Below are 22,736 nucleotides of genomic sequence, written 5' to 3'. Positions count from 1 at the left end.
CACAACACTGGCCCTGGGGAAATGTCTATGGGGTTCCCACAGGTAGTGCAGGAACAGGTGAGTCGTGCATTCCCACCTGACATCCTCACCATCAACAGGCTAAGACCAACACAAAGCAGAGTGTCTATTCAAACCCACCCCAAATTCTCAAAAAAATCCCCAAAACATCAAAATCCTGAAATGTGGGGACCCTACGTCTTTCTTCTGAGCCACTGACACAGCCTTTGGGCCCATCCCCACCCCACTAAGCTCCTGGAACAGCCCCCTCCCGTGCTTCCCCCACGCGCGGCACCCACAGGATGACTCCTCCCCCCAGCACAAGCGCACGCTCGGGCGCTCCAGCCCAGCCAGCACTCTGGGCCTCAGGGGGTCGGCCTGGCCGGCCTCTCACCTTTCGTCCCGCGGATGATGTGGATGCTCTCGCCAGCGTGGATTCTCGCCTGCACGTCTGTGGAGCTGTTGAGTCCAGGAATAACAATATCTAGTGAAGACACAGACCTCAGATTTAGATTGCACGGGGCCTGCGGAAAGCAGGCAAGGACGCCACAGTCCGCGCCTGCCCGTTCCTCAGGGGCCGCCCTAAAGCTTCTCTGGGAGCAGAGGCCAGCATCGGGGGAGGTGGAGTGAGCAGCCCGCCCCCCCCCCCCCCGCCTCACCCCTGCCGTCTGAATAAAGGGCACCATGGAAAAAAGAAGCTTCCTACAAATCCGATCACTGTTTTGGTCCAAGTTCCCCTGAATTAATTAAAAATTCATAGAGGTTTTGGTTCAAAAGAAGTTTTAGTTCAAATGGCTACTTCCGGGTGTCTCCTCCCCCTCCTCCCGACGGCCCGCAGTGCGCCAGGCCCCGCGCGGCTCCACCCTCTGTCCCGCGGCCACTGCTCGCAACACACCAAAGAATGAGGAGAAGCCTCAGGAGCTGGCGGAGAAGCAGAATTACAAGAGGCTCTCTTTTTGTGACATGCTTTCCTTCCCGATGACCCTGACTCACAGGTCCAGTTGTGAGGACAGATGGGCTGTGCCCACCTCCTCACCACAGATCTGCCCTGCTCAATCCACTCCAGACTCACAGAGGAAGAAGCAGGTGACATTCAGACCTTCTAAGCAAGCGGGGAGATCAACAGCTGCCCTTTATGCTCAGCCGACCCTACAGTCAGGCGGGACTCCACACTCACAGGTCCCTCGGAAGACTGACCCTGCGTCCCAGTGACATCACCACTGTCTCTGCAACCCACCATGTGAAGGTTCCACCCACCATGTTCAAGAAGACCGTGTTCCATGTTATGATGATGAAGATTATTTCATCAGCATGCAAATCCCTCAAGACCAGGGACTGCTGTTTTCTCTGATTTTACCTACAATGCCAGTGCAGTAAGGCCTAGGATGCACAGGTGTTCAATGAATAATAAAATTCCTGAATGAGCAAAGTAATTTGAAAAGGGTCGGCCTCCCTGGAAGAGAAGCCAGGCGCTCCCAACCTGTGGTGGTGACCACCTTCTGCACCAGGACGCCCGCACGCTGCAGGTAGTTGATTGGGAAGTTCACGGCTGGGCTTGTGCCGGAGGCGCAGCTGACGCCGCCTCCCAGCGGGACGTGCCGGGGCATCATGGGGATGGGAGTGGACTGCACAGGACGCACGCTGGCCACAGGCTTCTCGTCGCTCTTCAGGGCTGGCTGCCTGTGGGAGAAGATGCGTGCACTCAGCGAGCTTGGCGGAATGCCACCCCCGCTTCCTGCAAAGCCCGCAGGGCCCTGCAGACACCCCCTCCTCCAGCCACAGGTGCTGCTCCGAGGAGCATCAGAAGAGCCTACAGAGTATGGCCAACTCAAAAGACGCCGCCAACGCAGGACTGAGACCATGCGCAGACCGGGAGGCAGTGAGGGGAGATGCCTCTCAGAATCAAAGGAGAGTCAGATGTCAGTGGAATGACACCTTTACGGGGGTGGGATGTGACAGCTGCTCCTCCAGAACTTGGACCATCAGTCTGCACACGTTAGGGATTAGTCCTTGTAGTCAGGGAGAAGCAAAGACACCGTAAGCAGGAAAAGCCCCTCAGGGCATAGCACACGCCATCTTGACGATGAACGGGTGGGATTTCCCCACCCACTCAAGGAGAAAGGCCACATGATGCCACCTGTTCAGGTGGACTTGAAAGGCCACCAGTCCAACCTTAATCGTGTTTACTCTCTGAAGCCTCAAGTAGCAACAAGTGATGCAGACCCCCTTTCTGCTGTGCATTACTTTTCAGTGGGCTCCTCCTGGGGCTGGTCTCCAAAGCACCCCCTCTAGGCATGCCCACCACAGAGGCGGCAGTGGCAGCAGCCGAACGCTGTGCGCAGCAGCCAGGCTTCTAATCGGCCCGTGCCCGTGGCCAGCCTGAGTGTTAGCTGTGCGTGTCCTACTGCCGATCCGTCAACCATGTTGCCCCGGGGCCAGTGATGCATTCCTCATGCTTCGCCTTCTTCTGTCTGGGTGTTGGTACCATGAAAAAGCTGCTCCTGACTTAAGATTTTTGAAATTGTTCTGTCTATAAGCTTTCTGAAACCTCTGGCTTTGGTCTTTAGTCGTAGGAAGCCGACCTCCTTGGACTGACGTGCTCTGCCCCATCTGACGAAGCATGTCGGGCATCGCCCCGGGCCCTGTGGGCGCCCGCACTCCCAGGCAGGCCCGGAGGCACAGCAGCTCACCAGGCCGGGGCCGCCTCCTCCACGCCCACCCAGGGTGGCTGCGCAGGAGCCCGGGCCCTGGCCAGGTGACCGTGGGACTTCTCCCAGGATCAAGTCAGGAGGCTGACGGGAATCCAGCCCACGCCCCATACTCTGCAGGGGCTGAGGCGAGGAATTTGGGCCGAAGGCCTCCTCACATGCACCCCAGTGAATAAGGAATCAGTGGGGTCGTGGTATGTGTGGCTATCAAATGCCAGGAGCAGCAGAGCCCATGCGGGAGCCAACATCGCCTCACAGCCCAGCCCATTTGCCTGGACTTCCCCTCCACGTGGCTTTTCTCCCGCTGGGTTCAGGCTTACTCCATTGCTACTGTTACATGGAAAAGCCCAGAAAAGTGAAAAAAGGAGGGAAGGACAAGAGAGGAGAACATTCACAGGCAACAGCATCCGGGGAAATGACACAGGAATACAGTCTGAAGGCTTGAAAGGGAGTGACTTTCTCCTTAAAACATCTTATACAAGCAAATCTACTCACCAAAAGAGAGTCTCATATAAAATGCCACATGGTTTCAGTTCCTTTAAAACCTCATTTGGCAAGTTTTTTTTCCACATGCATTCTTCATAAGAAAAAAAAGTTTCAAATCTATCCCATTCAAAATAATTATCTTTAAAATAATTAAACAAATTAAAAACGAAACCACCAATCAAGCAGCCAATCTAGTAAGTGTTATGAAGTAGTCTTAAAAATGAAAAAAAAGTTAAACACAGGTAACTGTTCTGTAATATTCTCTTACAAAGCACCCCTCTCCACTCAGCACTTAGCTGTCTTCCTCTTCATACTCTGAACAGCTCTAGAAGCTACGCTGGAGAAAAGGACTTTCCACTCAGGACTGTGGCCCAGCCACAGAGTGGAACCCCCTGAGGGGCAGCAGAATTCGCTGGCAGCAGAGACCTGGCCTTCCCCCCTGAACCTCAGCGCTCAGCAAGGCTGAGGACCCAGGTGCTACGGGCAGGATGCGGCTGCGCCGGTGGTGGGGGGCGCAGGGGGCCTCTGTGTTTTGGGAGGCTGCGCCGCCCAGGAATCCAAAAGGGCTCTCCTGAGTCGTGAGACCAGCAGCTCGTTCTTCCAGCCAGAGCCGCTGGAAACACTAGGGCAACTGAACCGCTTGGACGCCTCGTCCAAGAGCAGGGCCTGTTGGCTCAGCAGCCAAGAGCGAGCTGCAGTCTGTCCCTCTGCTGAAGCCATGCACCACGGGAAGGCCTGGGCCTGGCCCGCGGCAGACCGCCCGCCCCCAACCCCATGACTCACCAGTTCCTCTGACTGAAGGCGGGGATGCTGGTCAGGCTCTGGTCGCTGGCGGGGTAGTACTGCGCATACGATGGGCGGGTGTAGGGGACCGACGTGCGTTTGTCCTCCTCATAGCTTTTCTTCGCTGCCTTTTTCTCCGCCTTGGTCAGCTTGTGATCCTTTCGGTTAAGGAGCAATGACTCGTGCTCAAAAGGCTCCTGGGGACGCAGGAGGGTGTTGGCTTAATTATCAGTCTTTGTGCCAATGCAAGGACTCACACGAGCCTGACCTGGTATCAAGAAGTGCTGCCTGTCCCCATCACCAGCCATGAGCCCGCTCACGGACATACTGGCAGGCTCGCTGTCTTGCCGCCGAGCGGACGGTCCACAAGCCCAGCCCCGCGCCAGCGTCTGACAGCCTGAGGCTGCCTTCCATAGCAAAGGAAGGGGAGCTCACAGAACTCAGAGGCTACAGTTTCTGAGCTTTCCATTTCTCTTTCTGCCAGGGAAACACGCTGGCCAAACTACTCCACATGGCTGTGCCCAGCACTCACAGGCCGTAACAGGGGTGGGGCAGGGACCAGAACCAGCGGAGCTCAAGCTGCCTGCACAAGTCCCAGTGAAGAAAACAGGCCTGCCAGACGAGCCGGCCTGTTGCGGGCTGTCTTACTGGGGCTGCAGCACACGGGTCCTTACCTTGGTGATGAGGTGAGGGTACTTCAGACAGGCAAGCTGCAGGACCGGCTCCTTGATCCCCTTTATGTTCAAAGACGTTTGGGGAGCCGGCTCCTTCTCAACAAAGTGCAGTAGGTTCTCCACCTCCTTCCGGGTGAAGTTCAACATTGGATTGAGATCGTCCACCACCCGATCTAGAAGGGAGAAGGCGTGAAGGAAGTCAGGCAGTGCACAGCAAAGACAACGGCAAAGACACAGCTACAAAGATGGGTATTAATTGTTGCTAATATCTAGACTACCTCAGGCCATTCCATGTCTGAGAGTCAAAGACCAGGCCTGAAGCCCTGGTGAAATGGAAATATCATAACAGAACCTGCATGACTAGCTCAGCTCTTACCACTAAGCCCGCCTTCAACAAGCTGAGGTCAATCCCTCGTAAGCGATTCTTTGAATCGGAAGGAGATGGGGAACTGTGAGCTCTCTATGACCGAAAGCCTGCCTGTGTTCCCACGCCCTCCCCCTCGCTGCCCGCCTTGACGCACGCAGTGCGGATGGCGCCTGCGCAAGCGTGCCTCCTCCAGCCCGGAGGACGGCCCACCTGACATGCCCTGCTTGGAGATCTGACGGTCATAGATCTTCTTTTCGAGGGTGAAGTCAGCCACCAGGCGGTAGATGTGACACGGCTTCTTCTGGCCATAACGGTACACCCGACACACTGCCTGAGCGTCGTGGCAAGGGTTCCAGGAAGCATCGAACACCACCACTCGATTGGCCCCGATCAGGTTCACGCCCAAGCACCCGGCCCTTTGAAACACAGACCGGCAGTCACAGAGCCTTTAGTGTTAAAGACGGTTTTCAAATCTGTTTCGACCCTCTGTGGCTCCTACCCCAACACTGTCCTCCGTCCTAAGCACAACGCGCAGGCGGGCCCTGCTGTCCTGCTGATGAACAGGGCAAGTCCCCAAGCACCGAAAAGGATGCCCTGGCTGTCCGACAGGGAGTGCCGGCCAGTGCAGCAAGAAAGCCCGCCCTGCAGCCCCTGCTGTGCTGAGTGCAATGCCGCCTGGTGAGGGACAGTATGGGCCTCGCCTCGCGGCCCAGGAGAGGGGCTGGGCCACGCCGCCAGGGGCGTTCTGATGGCAGAAGGCAGCGCCGGCTTCAGCTGCTTGGTGTGAGACAGCCAGGGCCCTCTGCCTCTTACAGTTACACTGCACTTCCTACTTTGAAAAACACCTTCCCATTCGTCATACCGTCTAAGCCTCAGAACACTCCAAGGGGAAAGCTAATTACTACCATTATTAACAAGGGTCTCTGATGACTTAATGGCAATATCACAATCACCCTTTTAATAAACTTCCTTTTGGTCTGCCCTCTCTCACTTCAAAAACAAGTTACAAACCTGAACAGTGTTCTTCTGAAGGAAATTGGACGAGCCTGTACAGCACCTGCTATGTGGCCAGCCGCCCCGAACAGAGCCCCTGGCTTGCCCTCCCAGGATCCACTCACCTTGTGGAAAGGAGGAACAGCCAGGTGGTGAGGTTGCTGGGATCATTGAACTGATTAATGAGCCGCTCCCTCTCGAAGGCAGGGGTGCTACCATCCAGCCCTAGGGCAGAAGGAAAACCACCGAAGTGGACAGATGAGGGCAGGGGCCTGGAGCAAAGCTACCAGGCAAATGTGTTTTGAAAACAAAACTAGTAAACACACTGCAGTGCTCTGCTTTTACCCCAGACATCCCATGGTCTGCCATGAGACCCAGGGTTCTGTAATTTAAAAATATCCCCAGGTGACCCCTCATGCACAAGGGCTATAAACTATGTGTCTCCCTTTAGCATCTTGGGTCACTTCTAAGGCCAAGGTCCCTAGACTTTGGAGTGCACAGGAATCACCCTCAATATAGATGCTTGGTTGGCCCTGGCTCAGGGAACCTCCCCGCCTCCTGACAAGCACAGATGGACCGAGGGGTCTGTGTTTGCTGCGGATCATGCTCCTCCGGCAGGACTCTGCCTTGTCAGCCGGCTCCCAAGGCTGACGACTTGCTACAAGGAGATGCAAAGGAACCCACAGGAGGGAGCCGTGGGGAGAGGCATGGATGAAAAGGGGGAAGTTCAAAGGAGAAAAATAACCCTCAGTTAGGAAGCACGAGTAAGTGAGGAGGGACCCCTCTTGTCCCCCGGGAAAGCAGAGAAGAGGGCAAAGCTAGGCATGTGAAATGCCACATGGAGACTGAGTTCCTCGAGTTGGAGAAAGCATCTGTTTAATTGGCTGGTACTGGAGGCACGCTCAGTCGCGCCCCATCTACCTCTCCAGCCTGAGTTCTCACGGTGTCCAAGCACAGCTAAGCACTGGCGCACTGGACCAGCCTGGAGTCAACACAGGCTCCGGGCGGGCGGGATCCTGCGCTGGGGTCTTCTCACCACGCCCGGCCCTCCTGGGCTCCTCAGCAAGGGTGATGCCTGCACCCACCGCCCCACAGGAGACCCCCTCAGTCCTGGAGCCAGCGTTGGCCTAGAACTGAGTGGGTGCTACTGCCATCTAGTGAACAGAGCAGGGGGTGCTGCTCAGCACCCTATAGTGCGCCCGCTGCCCCTGACAGAGAAGAATGATCTGGCCAAATGCCAGTGTCTGGTCCCTAAGTGCCTGGGCTCAACATTTCTCAACTTTTTTTTTCTTCATTTCTACCCTCTTTAAGGAACCTTTTTATACGTTTTTTTTTTCCAGCACCTTGCCCCCCACGCAATTTTAACACAGCAGATATATTGTATATATTTGTTTACTATATGCATATTTGTGCTTTATACTTCAAAAAGTTAAGTTTTTCGCCCCCTCAAGAACCAATTTCCACCCCCCAGGGGTTGCTATCTCCCCCCAAGAGAGTGCAGGACTGAGACTGTGTTCACTCTGCCCCTACCCCTAGGATGGCCTTCAGGCCACACTGGCTCTGCATCTCTCACATTCTACCCGCATCTGCTTCTGCCGAGCCTAGTCTGGCTCTGCCTCCTCCAGGAAGCCTTCTCCAACCACCTCCCCAGGGTGGCTCTGTCCTGCTTAGAGCCCCAGGTAGGGCACGGCAGCGCTGCTCTGTATCTGTCCTCGAGCTGCCCTGGTTCCGGGGAGGACGAGGCCCATGCCTTCCCCCGGTCTGTGCTGCCTGTCTCGCCCAAGCTCCCTGGCCCTCGGACAGTGCTTCTCCAGACGCTCCCTCTCAGTGTCTCTCTGCTCCTTGGAGAATCGTGGATGTCCCTACGCATCTGATGGAGAGTGGAGCAAAGAGAAGTGGAGGGGGAAAGGGGCCCCCTAAGCAGACCTTGCCAGGGCCCCAGGACGAAGCGTCAGGGGACTCACGAAAGTAGCTGACGTTTCGAGCCCACTTCTGCGCCCCCTGGCCCTCGGCGCCAGGCGGGCAGGGCGCTTCCCGTCTCCCGAGGAACTCCTCGATGAGCGCCAGGGTGGACAGGCTCTGGCTGGAAAGGGACAGCGTTCGCTTCAGACGGATGCTCCCAGGCCCGAGCGAGTCCTGTCCCCCGACAGGCCCACAGCTGTGCGTGGCCTCCTGGTGGTGGGGGCTCTCAGTCTAACCCCCACGGGACGTGACCCCCCCGAAAGGACCACCAAGGGCATTCTCTCTAGCCCATAATGGGGGTGGAACTGTTCACACAGCTATCACCGCCACCCCACCAAAAACCTCGCCACCCTCTGACTTTCTCACCAGGGAAATTCTGGGGTTTATGAGCTCAGTCTAGTCACAAGATCGGCGTTAAAAACGCCCACTGCACGAGGGTGTGTGGGAGCCAGCAACAGGCCACGGGCACACCTGGGCTCCCTGGGGAAAGCGAGGCCCTCGGCCGCCTGCGGGCTACGCGGAGCGAGTCTCCTCGGACGGGAGCCAGGAAACCGGAAGGCTCTCCCCAGCCAGAGCCACGGCTGTCCTCGCTCCGTGTCACCCGGGGAGACCCCTCCCTCCGGGGCTCCCAGCCCGTGCCATACAAAGCTTAATTATTTAAAAAAAAAAAAAAGTAAAGAGGAAAAGAGGCAGATTAGACCAAGGGTCAGCAAACGCATGCTGTAAAGGGCCAGGCGGTAAACATGTTCAGGCTTTGCAGATCACAGACAATCTCTGCTGCATTTTCTTTTTCTAAAACCCCTTTCCAATGTAAAAACTAGTTTTTAGGCTGTACGGTAACAGGTCACAGGCCACATTTGGCCTGGGGCCATAACCTGAAGTTTCAGACTATAATCTGCAACGTTAGCCCACAGTTTCAAACTGTTCTCTGCAGAGAATAGCACTGGAAAAAGAAAGAAACTCCAAGAAAGAGAGAAAATGCAAGGTCCTTCCAAGAAGCACTGGGCTGCAGAGGCAGGAAGAGAGAAAAAGGGCTGAGGTGACCCCAGACGTCCCACTCTGCAGGGCCTGCAGCAGTTTTACCAGAGGAGCAGTGTCGCTCGGGAATTTTTCTTTTACCTGAACACGAGGATCTTGTCCCCGAGCTTCACGCTTTCCTCGATCAGGTGGAAAAGCAGTACCATCTTGGGAGAGTTCTCCAGGACTCCAGTCTGGTAGTCAGTCAGAAGGTCCTTGGCCTGCAAGAGAAAGATGAGGCAGCTTAGAGCAGGCCCACAGCCAGGTTGCTAGAAGTAAAACGCCCCGCTCCCCGCCCCCCCCCTCCCCCGGACAGCGGCTCCCAGGCAACCTCCTTGTGCCCTGCACAGCCTCGACCTCCCGCCCTGTCACGTAGGCTTTACACAGTCCCTTCTCAGCAGTGGTTGACGGCAACAGAAGACGCGCTTAACTCACCCACTCGTAGGTGACAATGTTGTTGCCTCGCTCCTGGAAAGGGCTGAAGCCCACCCCCTGGAGGAACTTGGTGTTGGCGGCCTCTCCCATTGCGGAGGCCAAGGCGCTGTCCTCCGCCTTGACTTTCGTTCCCTGGGATGGACAGCGGGCACTAGTCCCTGCCGAACCGAGCTCTTCCACGTCTAGGTCCTGCTCATTGGCCAGGTTCTCCTTCTGAAGGGCTTCATACAGCACGTCGGGGTGATTCCAGATCTGAGGTCCAGGTCAGGGGAAAGGGGACACAGGGCAGAGGACGATGTAAGGGGGGCCCAGAGTCTGGAGACAGGCACTCGCTCCATCTCCCGCCTCCCACAGCACACAGCGCCACACCCAAAGTGGAAGTATCCCAGCCCCTCAGGGCCAAAGAGCCGGCACATGCGTCCCCACTGCCTGCTCTGACCGCCATGAGCTGTAGGCAGGAGCGCTCAGGCTGGGGCCGTGCCGGCATGCCTGGCACATCAGCAGAAGCCTGTACCCCAGGCCGTCCCCTCTTATGCTCACTCAGCAAGAGCATTCCAGTTCCACGGCACGGCCAGTCAACTACTGTATGAAACAAGGCCACTGTCTCCCTAAGGACAACGTGTCTGACTTCCAGATGACCAAACAGAGGTCCTTTCTGGGACTGTCCCAGCGGGAGCTGAGAATTCCCGGGGAGGGGAAGGGGACCGGTAGGACGGGGGCGTCGGCACTGTGGCCCTGACCCAGACCACGTCCGCTTGAGACTCCTAGCCCTGGTCTCTGGGACTGAGGCTGCAAAAGAAGTATTTTGATACTCCCTCCGCCCCCAGGCACACACAGTCAGCTCACTTAGTGAAGCTGTCCATCAGAAATAACAGCCAACAGGTCGGCTGGGAGCTGTCAGAGCAACGGTCCCCCGAAAGGCAACAGGGAGCGTGTGGCCAGATCACAAACAAGTCAGTGTTCTCAGCGTGTTCACGGGGCTTAGAGCTAAAGGGACCTGGGCCTTGTTGTCCCCAACCCCCCTGCAGCATTATCAGGGTGAAAGGGGTCTCAGTCTGACTGAGTACAGACACAAGGGAAGGCGCCCCAACAGCTTGTCTGAGCCATGTAGTTCTTGCCTCTCAATCACGCGAGCGGGCAAAAACGCTGCCCCACAATGTCCCACCATCACCCCCTCTTTCAAGTGAAAAAATCAGTTGTCTCCCACGTGTGGCATGACAAGCGGCGCAGCTGAGGCCACTCCCCAGAACCGTGCCACTCAACGCCAGCACGTCCCTCCCTCGAGCCTCCATCCTCCAACGCAGAGGCGGCCCCTCCACCTTCCTTCTTCCTTTACCAAGGACGCCCCGCGGGAGGGACTCCTGCGGAGCCGCGTGCGTCCTTGGCCGGGCCCTCAGCGTCCCCAGGCCTCCACACACCTTGCAGCACACACAGAAAGCCTTCAGGGGGTTCAGCCCCAGCCAGCCGCTGCTGCCACAGTCCCGGAAGCGGTCCATGAACTGAGTGTACAAATCTCGCTGGATCTGGGAAAGCCGCACCAGGATCACATTTTCCTCCTTGGCAGGGAGGTGAATCTTCAGCACAGTGTGGCCTCTCCTACAAATGCAGAAATCAGAATTGCCAAGGCAGCGTGGCCAGGAAGGACCAAGTGCAGGACAGAAACCGGACCCTGCCTTTCTGCCACACCTACCTCTGAGGACCTCACAGCAGCCTCTTAGTGAGGGCTGGCTCAGCAACCATGGAGAAGAGACCCATTTTTGGCATGAAAACTAAGGCCACAGGCCAGTGAGCTGCCCCAGGTTCTTACCCCCACTCAGGGGTGCTTCTCTCAGCTTTCTCCGCACGGCCATGCTAACAAGGAAACTCAAGGCTGCTGGGGACCAGAGCAAACTACATGCATCCGGGGGCTGAAACAGCCGCAGCCGCAGCCCACCCTCAGGCCACGGCTGCTCTTCCCCTGACTCAGCAGAATGCCAGCGCTCTCTGCCTCTCTCAGCAGGTAAGGCAGGCATCCGTCGTAACTGCGGATTCACTTTTTTTTTTAAGATTTTATTTATTTTTAGAGAGGGAGGGAGAAAGGGATGGAGAGAAAGAATGTGTGGTTGCCTCTCGCACGCCCCCTACTGGGGACCTGGCCTGCAACCCAGGCATGTGCTCTGACTGGGAATGGAACAGGAGACCCTTTGGTTTGCAGGCCAGTGCTCAATCCACTGAGCCACACCAGCCAGGGCTGGATTGACTTTTTAAAAAAAATATTTTATTATTTATTTTTAGAAAGAGAGGGAGAGAGGGAGAAAGGGAAAGAACCATTGATCAGCTGCTTCTTGCACACTGCCAGCTGGGGACCTGGCCCCCAACCCAGACATGTACCCTGACTAGGAATTGAACCAGTGACCTTTGGCCCACAGACCAGCGCTCAGTGCATTGAGCCACACCAGCCAGGGCCAGACCGACCTTTGAGAGGAACATTTTTAGGCCAAACTTCCAGAGCACTGAGACAGTGGGCGCCTGTCCTCTGCTAGCTGTTCAGGAAAGGCTCCTGAGCAGAAGGGAGTTTAGCTCCTGCCCAAGGAGGGGGCTGCCCCCTCCTGCAGGGGCGGTGGCTCACCTCTGCACGAAGCCCTCCAGGAGGCTGTGCAGCACGTGGCTCCGGTACCGCATGAGGCGGACGTCCTGGGGCGTGCTGTCGATGCACTGCCCGTTCAGGATGGGGCGCTCGAACATGTTGCTGAACTCCTGCCGGGTGCCCAGGAAGTCTGGGCGCACGAAGTCCACCATGCACCAGTACTCGAGGAGGTTGTTCTGCAGGGGGTACCCAGTCAGCACCACCCGGCGGCGGGAGCGAATGTTCTTCAGGGCCTGGGAGGTGCTGGCCTGGCAGTTCTTGATGCGGTGCCCCTCGTCACAGATGACCACGTCAGGGCCAGGGCGGCACAGGGCCTTCTCAAACTCTAGGGAGGGAGGAGGGCCCACAGTCAGAGGTGGGAGGGCCCGCTCGGGGTAAGCACCATGAGGGGGAGGGGTGAGCCCTGGAGGAGGCAGGAGGAGTAAGGGAGGCAGGAAAGCAAGCGTCTGCCCCCGCCGGTGAGGGAGCCGGCCATCCCCGCTCCTGCGTGCTGGCGGGACGCAGGAGCCTGGCCTGCTGACTCTAGAAGTAAACATCTCTTTCTCTTTTTTTCCCCTTCAGGCTACAAGTAAAACCGACTTGCATTCCTGGGCTTAGACCAGCTGGGCCACAGAGAGCGTGGCTGCACAGAGTACATGAGTCTGCACGTGGCCAACAGAAGCGATCTGGGCACTTGAGTTGGCGTCAGCACCGTGAGTGTCTTGGTGCCTTCTGAGGGCCGGTGGGACAGCTGCACGGCAAGGTCTTCCTGGACCTACTCCCCCGCCAGCTAACGGGCAGATTCATCCCTGCTCTATGACAGAAGCAAGGCTACAATGGACGTGACCTCAGGGAGAAGAGGCTACTTATAATATGAAACAGCCTGAACCCCCAAAACACGTTCTTCCCCAAAGGGGCAAAGGCTCTTAGAAGAGGGAGCAGAACTATGAGAGGAATGGCCTTCACTGGAAGACTGGGATTAATTTTTGTTTTAGAAATTCACAAACAGTATTATCATCACTCTGTGTCTCAGTGACGTAAGGACTTTATAAACATCTTCTTACTGCTGCCTCAGAACATCGCCAGCCGTGGCAAAGGCAGCGGCTCCTCCCCCAGCCGCTGGGTGAGAGGAGCGAGGAGGGGCGGGGGGTCTCCTCCGAGCCTGCCTGGGGCCTGGCCCGGCCAGCAGTCCACAGCTTCTGAGGGCCAGAAGGTCACCCCACCTACCTCGGGGACCGGGCGTCCCGGTTCAGGACGGCAGAGCTCACAGCAACAAGGCCTCGCACTGGACGAGGCGCTACTGCACACGCTGGCCCTGTCCCCCAGCACGCCCCAGGAGGGGCCCCGGGGCAGGCCGCCCACCTCTGCGGAGCTCCTGCCGCCGGTCCTCCTCATCCAGATCGATGATGACCGGGTGAGAGCGCTTCTTGGTTTTCTTCGGTCTGCCTGTGGCAAAGGGTTTCTTCAGGGTGAGGAGTCTGTACATTTCGTACCCCATCAGCAGCACCCCGCCCTCTGACACCCAATCAGCCATCACTTTAGCACGCGCTGCCATTGTCCTGTAAGAGGGAACAGAGAAAAGAAATTATTGCCCCCGCTGCTCTCCAGGAAGAGCGCCTCAGTGGCGAAGCCGTGCTGATGTACGTTCAGGATCCTGATTGCCGAGGGCTTCAGTGGCAGCATCGCCGCCCGAGGATTTTCCTGGCACCCTAGAGGCACTAACTGCACTGGGGAGGGACTGGCCGCTGATGATGGGTGAACAGCAAAGCACAAAAATCCAATGACACAGGTCAAGCAAAAGTGACAACCTCCTTGGATGCACACTCCTGACTACAATATTTGAGGAAGGATTTCAAGCTGCTCCCATAATAAATGGGAAGTACTAAAGGCAAGGGCAACATCCTGCACTTTGGCCGCACAGGCTCCGGTGAATAAAGAGCAAAGGGCAAGCAGTGGAGGGGAAGGGTGGCCAAGAGCAGCCGACAGCCGGCACAGCCCCTCCGCTCTGGCACCGGCCGTGGAGCCCTGGCTATGCTCCACTGCCGCATAGGACCAGCCGTCCCGGAGCCTGGGGCCACCCAGTCCCCTCGCTTGGGTGGGTGTGACCACGCCACGCAGGCAGTAAGTGGCCTCAGCAGAGACACGCACTGAGAGGAAGGGCAGCGCGGGGAGCGGGCCTGGACCAAGAGACACCTTTAGGTTTTCGGAAATCAGGTTTACTATATGGAGTACAAACACAAATAACTTTATTTAAATCTAAAACAAAAAAGGGTTTGCACCTTCCAAAGTTTGGAAGTTGTACCATTAAAGGTCAACTGTAGATTGGTGCTTAAAAGAAGAGACTGATGAGCTGCTAAGAAAAGAGAAATGTAAAATTTTTGGTACAAAGTCAGAAAATGGAAAGTTTCATTTTATCATGTTGCATTAAAAAAATTTTTTTTAATTTATTAATTTTAGAGACAGGAAAGGAGGAGGGAAGGAGGAAAAAAGAGAGAGAGGGAGAGAGAAACCTCTATTTGCTGTTCCAGTCATTTATGCACTTGTTGGCTGATTATTGTATGTGCTCTGATCGAGGATCAAACCCCAACCCTGGCGTATGAGGACGACGTTCTAACCAACTGAGCCAGCCAGCCAGGGCCTATCATGTTGAATTTTGTTACTATGCACCCGGGAAAACGCAACCCTGCACGCAGGTTTTTCAGGATGTAAAAGCATCCTCAAGCAGAACACAGGAAGTTTCTCAGGCTGTGCAACTTTGACTTTACTGCAAAGCTAGGTAGAGAAAAAAATGAGTAGCAAGGAGAAAGGGGACACATCAAGAAACCAAAAGGGACCCAGGAGGAGGTCTAAAAGGAAACGGCAGGGCTGAGGGCGGGCCACCTACTTGTGCTCATCGTTCAGGATGTGGACTTTAAAGAAGCGAGGCTGGACTTCTTCAGGCTTGCTGTCCGCTGGCAGGGCTTCGGGGGCTGGCAGCCACATGTTGAACTCCGCCAGCCAGTTCTGAAGAGTATTGACCTGTCAGAAAGCCAAGCCCAGAGAGAGAGCTCTGAGGAGCAAGCTCAGAGCCGAGCTCACCCAGCTCACTCGTGCCGGGGAAAGCACCCCCCCAGGGCCCCCCAGAGGGCTGGCTATGCGGGGCCTTCCCAAGCTCTTACCGGCACAATGGCAAGGACCGTTTTGGCTGGCGTGTGGCGGAAGAGGACGTCGATGAAGGAGATCACTTGCAAAGTTTTTCCCAGACCCATGCTATGGGCCAGGATACAGCCAAAGCCACTACTGGTCTTAAACCTCTCCAGGGACTCAACCAGGTTATCATACAGGAACCGGATCCCTCCAATCTGACAAGGAACACAGACAAAGGTCAGAGGGCTGGCACAGACCAGGGCCCGAGTTTCCCTCACTCTGGAATTAGTCAGAATTCAGCAAACGAGCAGACGTCACACCAGACAGCTGGTTGGGGCAGCTATGGAAGCTTCCCGGAGCCCTGAATGGTCTATGGGCCGGCGACAGGTTTCTTGGAGAAAACGCAGAAAAACATCCCCCTGGTACAGGGGCCTGTCCCAGGCCAGACTCTGTAGCAGCCAGGTCCTGACGGGGCCTCTCCCTCAGCCTCGACTGGCCACCCTGGCCGCCCACACGAGGCGGCCCGTTCCACAGGAGCCGGTCTTACTGCCAGAGTCCTCACCAAGGGTTAGCCTGTGTCCTCACGGTGCTTTTACCTACTGGTCCTGCTTCTAGGCTCCGGGTCAACACAAGCTGCTCTGCTCCCTCCCACCCCAGAGGCCCTCGGACTTCTGACTCCGCATCTCCTCGGCGGCCGAAGCCTCCTGAGCAAAGCTCTGCTCTCCAGAGGCCTCTCACGGAAGGAGGCCCGTGCCTACTGAGCCAGGAGACCCGGCACGCTCTGCGTGGCAGGGCAGCCCTGAGGCTCGTCCCAGCGTGTTCATCGTGGACCCCGAAGCTTGGGCCACTAGGAAGAGGAATCAGGCCTTTCCAGCAGCGGCTCGTGGCACCAAACAAGTGCTTCCGGGCTGTGATGCCGGCAGGCGGTGTCCGCAGCACGGAAGCTGATGGGGACAGAAGAGGGGCAGGGCAGGCCTGCCATACCTGATGAGGCTTCACTGCCCGAGCCAGCTGCGGGGCCAGGAAGACATTCTCCTCCTCCGGGGGGTGGTTCAGGTTCACAAGGACACGCCCCAGAGCATCGCGCTGGTTCAGGACATCATTCACGTGGGTGCCACCCTTCTCCTCCTCCTCATCCTCCTCGCTGACCGACTCGCTGCTGTCAACAATGTGCAGGGTGTCCTCCTCGCCGGAGCTCAGCTCAATCACCTCTGAGACAGTCGACAGGACAAAATAAAACACAGGCCAGGGAGCAGAGGTCATTTACTGCCCACTGTTACAGCAAAGAGCGTGGGAACAAAGGTAGGGCTCATCGTCACCCATAAACGCTTTAACGTCACCCATTAATTCGCCCAGCTTCAAGTTAAGACAAGGGAAAGCCTGACATTTACCGAGGACACTCAGGGGATCTGTCATCGTCAGACCTCAGAGGGAGTGAGCGGGACTGAACGCTGCCCTATCAGGAGGAGAGCTGAGCTCTTGGGTTGGACACTGGCCGGGAGGAAGGAGAGGCACCACGGGCCTGATCTTACCGTCTCGACTGCTTTTTTCGTCCTCACTGCCACTGCTGCTGTCCAAACAAATGACTTCCTGGGCCAAGACCCGAGGAGGCAGCTGCGGACCATCACTCGCTCTTAAGACGATTTCCTCTAGAGAAGGAGGCGGAGGGCGGCGTCAGGGCGCGCGCGCACAGGCGTGCTCTTCCAACGCTTCACCACCCGCCGCTGTTGCTCTCGCAGGGACTGCCCCGAGGAGAGAGGCAGACGGCGTCTCCAAAACCTCGGCCCTCTTTCCAAGCTCCCCTCTCTGCTGGTCCCTACTCCCTAATGCCCACCTGGCCGCTAGAAAAGGCCCCAGCCCTTTGGCATGGTAAGATCCAAAATTAAGGGGGGAAAAAAATCTAAAGAAGATCAATTTGAAGAGTACACTTTCATCCACCTCAGCTTTTTAAATGCGATTCTTCCGATCGTGTGCTCCCAAGAAGCCGAATAGATTGAGGGGTTGCTGAGAGGTCACGGCCTTCCTCCAGATCTACCTCTGGCCACTGCAGGCGGCCAAGGGCCTCTGCTGCCACCGCCACAGCTTACCGGGCAGAAACTCCAAGGGGACGGTGGGAATGGGAGCCGCATAGTCCTTCCTCTGCTGCTCCAGACGTTTCCTTCTTTCCAACTCCTCTTGCTGCGCTGCTTTGGTAACTGGCTCCAACTGATCCTCCCGGAGCAGCTTTCTAAATGTTAAAATGGGAGCGCGCGTGGGTTCACATGAGACCTGGGCAGTGCAGTGCCACACGACAGAGCAGCACCACTGTCGCTGAGCGCAGGCGGTGGAGGCGGGACGGAAGCCACATCGGTCCCTCTAAACCCATGCGAGGAGCAGGCTCGGTGGTTCGGGCCCAATGTTCTCCTATTGTTTAACTTCCTGACAGATGCCCCTGTCGACTCATCTCTGCACGTGTCAGAACAGTGTAAAGTGGTGTAATATGTGATTCATGAAGCCAAGGAGCTGACTAGCAATAGAGCCGGTATACGGAAAGTAGGATTATGAGTGATTCTCTACCTTATTCCCCAAACTTGGAGTAATATTTTTAAGTTATCATTGTTTTAAAAAAAGAAAAGAGAGGGCAAGAGGAGAAGAAGACAGCATTTATCTCTCTGACAGAGGAAGGACCGCTGGGGATTCGGGCAGTTAAGGAAGTTCACATATAGCTCTTTGTAGCTCAGGGAAGAAGCCCCGCTTGGAACCAGACAGTCCCCTGCTGAGTGAAGTTAGTTCTAAGAGATGAAACCTCAACTTTTTTTAATCTCCTCTTGTTTTGAGAAGGAAAAAAATAAAGGAAGAAACAGGGTCCAACCAGGGCACCTTATGGTGCTTGGGCCTCCAGAGAGGGGGACCCTGCGCGGCAGTGCTGGGGGCCACCTACTGGCCCGCCTGCGTCCTCTGGGGGCCCAGCCCACTGCCCCCAGCTGCGCCTCAGTAGCCTTGCAGGTGCACAGCTCACACTTGACATTTTCCCTCGGAAAGAGGCCTCTCCTCTCACACCAGCCCTCCCGCCGCTGGCAGCCCTCAGCGCAGGCGGCCCCTCCCCAGCCCCGCAGCCCACGCAGCGCACCGTATGTTCCTCCTCATGTGGGAGGGCTTCTGAGCTCTCTTCTTTTTGGGGTCCTCGGAGGCTAGGCTCTTGCCTTGGGGGCGCCTAAGCTGCTCTGAAGGCTCAGACTGAGATGAGGTAGTTGAAGTGCACCGCGGCGGCCGCTGCCCGTCTTCCCCCAGCGGGGCACACTCCGTGCCACACATGTCCTCCAGGGATGGGTCTGAAAAGACAAGGGCAAAGAGGTGCCAAGGACCATCTTTGATGCGGGGTGGGGGGGGGGCAGTTGGTGAGGTCTGAGGCCAGACACACCTGGGTTCAAGTTTCAGCGCCGCAGTTTCTTAGCTGGGGCTCTGGCACCTCTCTGAGCCTCCGCGGCTCTGCCCAGGGCGTGGGGATGGCGATGCCCGCGCTGCAGAGCTACTGTGAGGACTACACAGTGCGCACGCCGAGCACCGTGCCCGGCCCAGAGAGGGCTCGCACAAACTGAGAGCCAACAGCCTTCCCATAATTTTGTGACTACAGTAAGGAAGCTTCATGGCTTCGGACTGCTCAGAAAGGGACGGCTGGGTGCCAAATGTAGCTCACACTCACTTGTGTGACTGCAAGCAGGTCTCACCGGCCAGCCAGGAGAGCGCTCCCCTTCAGGGTCTCACAGCGCCCACGCATTCCATCCCCCAGCCGCCCCACACAACGGGGGCTCACGGCACAGCAAGCGCTGTCGTAGGCGTCCCAAGGAAGGTTTCTGCGCCTCCTCCCCTTTGAGAAGTTTGTTTTCTAGACAATCCGATTAAAAAATGGGCAGAGGACCTGAACAGACAGTTCTCCAGAGGACACACCGATGGCCAACAGACATATGAAAGATGCTTCAGGCACTAATCATCAGAGAAATGCAAATTATACACCTCACACCTGTCAGAACGGCTACCATCAATCGATCCACAAACACGTGTTGGCGAGGACGTGGAGAAAAGTAAACCCTCGCGCACTATTGGTGGGAATGCAGATGGCGCAGCTGCTGTGGAAAATAGTATGCACATTCCTCAAGAAAGTTAAAACTAAAATACCTTATGACCCAGCAAATCCCAATTCTGGCTATTTATCCAAAGAAACCCAAAACACTAATTTGAAAAGATATATGTTCCTCTATGTACACTGCAGTGTTATTTGCAATAGCCAAGATGTGGAGGCAGCCTAAGTGTCTATTCATAGACAACTGGATAAAGATGTGGCTCATTTCTACAATGGAATATTGCTCAGCCATAAAAAAGAATGAAATCTTACCATTTGTGACAACATCGATGGACCTAGAAGATATTATACTAAGTGAAATAAGTCAGACAGAGAAAGACTAATACCGTAAGATTTCACTTATATGTGGAATCTGAAAAACAAAATAAATGAATAAACAAAGTTGAAACAAAGTCATAGATACAGAGAACAAACTGACAGTTGCCAGATGGGAGGGGCTTGGGGGACCGGGTGCAAAAGGTGAAGGGATGAAGCGGTACAAATTGGCAGTCAGAAGGCAGTCGCGGGACAGGGCGCACAGCTTAGGGGACACAGCCAGTAACACTGCAATAACCATGCAGGTGCTGGGTGGCACTAGGCTCACCAAGGGGGTCACCTCACAAGTACGTAAATGTCTAACCGCTATGCTGTGCACCTGAAACTAATAGACTATTGACTGTGAACTGCTGTGTTAAGTTTTTCAATTTTTAAAAATGATAAAACGAACTGTTTTTAGAATGACATGAAAACTGCGTTTTGTGTCATTACAAACACCCCGCATGAGACTGCAGAGCGCATCTTTGTTCTGAACCTTGCCACGAGACCGCCACCAAACAGCCGCTGCGGTCCCCCCATGCCTGCGTTTAGTTCAGCCGACACACGTGTGAGCATCTGCCACGCACCAGGCCCAGGACCAGGGCACAACGGAGTGGCCCACATGGGTAAGCACAGCACAGGGGGGGCAAGGGCCTAGTGGCAACACCCAGGCAAAGGGCAGCTCTCCCCGCTGCACCTAGGGCTGGGCATGAGGGTGCTTCCTCGGGAAAGGTGAGACCTGGGCTTCACCTAACGGAAGAGGTAGGCGCCAGCTAGCGAAGGAGGAAAGAAAGAACATTCTGAGCAGCTACAGGAGCACAAACGAGAGGAACAGACTTGAAACAAGGCAGAGCGATTAGGAAAATACATGCGGTTCGACATGGGCTAATTCCAAGTGAGGAAGGAAGGCAGCAGTAGGGCCATCCGACCCAACAACCACCTCCCTGTCCTTCCCAGGACCCCCTTCCAAGGCAGACTTAGGGTGGGCCCAGGACCCTTTCTAGAAGTTGGCACAGAAGCCAAGAGACAACTCCCCAGGCCTCTTCTTCCTGGCACCTACGCCCCACTGCCGTGTCTGGGTGAGGGGCGGGTGGTGGGGGCGGCGGGCAGCGCCAGTGTGGCCACGGCCAGAGTGGAGGGCGGTGGGGGCAGGTGGGCACGGACACGTGCGTGCGCACACACTCTCAGGCTCACCCAGGGCCGTTCACTCCTCTGCAGCAGCAGCGGAGGCCCTTCCTGAGCCTTCACGCTGAGAGCCACTGAAGGTTTCAGGCAGATAACCTCTGCTTCTGAAGAGCAAAGGAAGAACAGCCAAGGGAGCACCAGACAAGGAACAGTCAGGATGGACCCTGCAATACCTTTGACACGGGCAAGAGGGGACACCACCACAGGCCCCTCTCCGTCCCCTCTGGATCCACAGCAGGCCTTTTCCAAAAGGCTTCCTAGGGGTGGCGGAGTTTGGGGAGGGGGACAAGAAGCTCAGGGGCATGTTACAGCTACTGAGGACGCAAGGGGCCGTGGCTCGTGTGTCCAGAAGACGCGAGAACTAAAGAGACGCTCCAGAGCGGAGCTGCATGTCAGACTAACTGCCCTCCCGGATTCGCCGCCCTCCTCCCGCACGTCCACGCGGAGCACCACGGAGGGGCGCTCGGCAATCTGTTTTCCTTAAGACAGATCATTCCTCCCCGCCTCCCCACCCCTCCAAAGAGCTAACACTTCTGTGGCATTGTCACCTAATACTAGTCACCTTCCTCCGATCTCACGGCCCTAAAAAGCGAGGCCATCAAATTCCTCCTCCCAAAGGAGCAGGTGTCCAGACAGCAGACTCCCTGAGAGGGACACCTGCTAGATGGCACACCCCCCAAGCTGCGCCACGGCCTGCACACCAGCTACACTTGGGGCTGGGTGAGCACGCTTCAACTTGGTGTTTTGCTGGGTCCTCTGAACTGGTTTTGATAATGACCTTTGATGTCCTCCTGGGCTTAAGGCCTTTGGCTTTGTTTCCATTTCACAAGAAAATGTATTGCGTGACCTCTAGGAGGAATAGCTGGCGGCCAGGCTGTTAGTGAGCAGGCAGATAAGCCAGAGCCAGAGCATCGAGGGCAGGCCTTGCGTGTTAGGCCAAGGGGTTTGAACTTGATCTGCTGAGCGGTGGGAACTTGCTGCCAGCTGTTGCATTTCTCTCTCCTGGTTCTGGCCTTGCAGAGCGAACTGTTCCGGGGAGGAGAAAGAACAGAACCTGATAGCCTTTCAATGTCACAGACAAACTCATTATCAAACATTCCAACTTGCGAGGACTGGCTGTGAATTCCTGCTGGCGTCGGGTGGAATGTGGCCAAGTGCAGTAGCAATTTAAAAATGATTAGATACAGCATATAAAATTCTCATGCACACTTAGTTCAGACACAGGTTTCCCCTTTCCTTCATAAAGAGGATCCAGGTCTAAACCAGCTCCTTATCACCCAGCATTCTTTGAACGAATCCTCAGCTTCTGGGTTCAAAATCTACAGTTTGCTTGTTAGAGAGCTTTAGCTTATGAATGGGCTAATATTGAAAGTTTCTTGCCACATCAGAGTTTTACAAGTGCTTCACTGCTGCTTCATGATGCTTAGAAATGTCTGGTTTCTACATAATATTATGCCACATCTTAAATTATTAATGAATTTATATTTTTAAAGATTTTACTTATTTATTTTTAGAGAGAGGGGAAGGGAGAGAAAAAGAAAGGGAGAGAAAAAGAGAGGGAGAAAACCATCAATGTGCGGTTGCCTCTTGTGTGCCCCTAACTGGGGACCTGGCCCGCAACCCAGGCATGTGTCCTCACTGGAAATTGAACCAGTGACCCTTTGGTTCTCTGGCTGACACACAATCCACTGAGTCACACCAGCTAGAGCATATCGTAAACTATTCTTAATGATAAAAGTATTATTGCAAAATTTCTATAATTAATTTTTCCCTAAATCAAAACGTAACTTTTCACTACGTGCTCCTTTGTACTTTCTAAATATTAAACCACCTGACTTAACAACCTAATCAAAATAAATAAGTTTCAAGAAATAGCCCTCCTCCAAAGCCTAGATTTTAATTCACCAAGAGCCGCTGAGGAAAAAAGAGACAAGGTTCAACAAGGAGGTAAAGAGACACGTGCTTTGTTAGACAACGAAGGAAA

General features: G+C 55.5%; 1 protein-coding gene across 1 annotated transcript in view; it reads right to left on the bottom strand.

The window, feature by feature from the left end:
• Positions 1–22,736, bottom strand: part of RAD54L2 (RAD54 like 2) — a 75,880-nt gene that overhangs the window by 5,559 nt on the left and 47,585 nt on the right. Inside the window, exons 4-21 of the mRNA XM_054594782.1 lie at positions 18,263–18,464; positions 17,241–17,380; positions 16,686–16,802; positions 16,138–16,364; positions 15,186–15,368; positions 14,912–15,045; positions 13,390–13,586; positions 12,031–12,373; positions 10,841–11,018; positions 9,423–9,674; positions 9,090–9,208; positions 7,973–8,091; positions 6,134–6,233; positions 5,226–5,431; positions 4,649–4,821; positions 3,975–4,171; positions 1,478–1,677; positions 392–481 (exon numbers count right to left, since the gene is read on the bottom strand). Coding sequence (XP_054450757.1) covers positions 392–481; positions 1,478–1,677; positions 3,975–4,171; positions 4,649–4,821; positions 5,226–5,431; positions 6,134–6,233; positions 7,973–8,091; positions 9,090–9,208; positions 9,423–9,674; positions 10,841–11,018; positions 12,031–12,373; positions 13,390–13,586; positions 14,912–15,045; positions 15,186–15,368; positions 16,138–16,364; positions 16,686–16,802; positions 17,241–17,380; positions 18,263–18,464 — 3,177 coding nt within the window. The remainder of the gene's footprint in view (positions 1–391; positions 482–1,477; positions 1,678–3,974; positions 4,172–4,648; positions 4,822–5,225; positions 5,432–6,133; positions 6,234–7,972; positions 8,092–9,089; positions 9,209–9,422; positions 9,675–10,840; positions 11,019–12,030; positions 12,374–13,389; positions 13,587–14,911; positions 15,046–15,185; positions 15,369–16,137; positions 16,365–16,685; positions 16,803–17,240; positions 17,381–18,262; positions 18,465–22,736) is intronic.

The sequence above is a fragment of the Pteronotus mesoamericanus genome, unplaced genomic scaffold, assembly GCF_021234165.1.
Source record: "Pteronotus mesoamericanus isolate MK-2021 breed Mesoamerican mustached bat unplaced genomic scaffold, CSHL_Meso_final scaffold_533, whole genome shotgun sequence".
NCBI lineage: Eukaryota > Metazoa > Chordata > Mammalia > Chiroptera > Mormoopidae > Pteronotus > Pteronotus mesoamericanus.
Note: the sequence above shows the minus strand (reverse complement) of the source record. Positions and strands in the feature narration are given on the sequence as shown.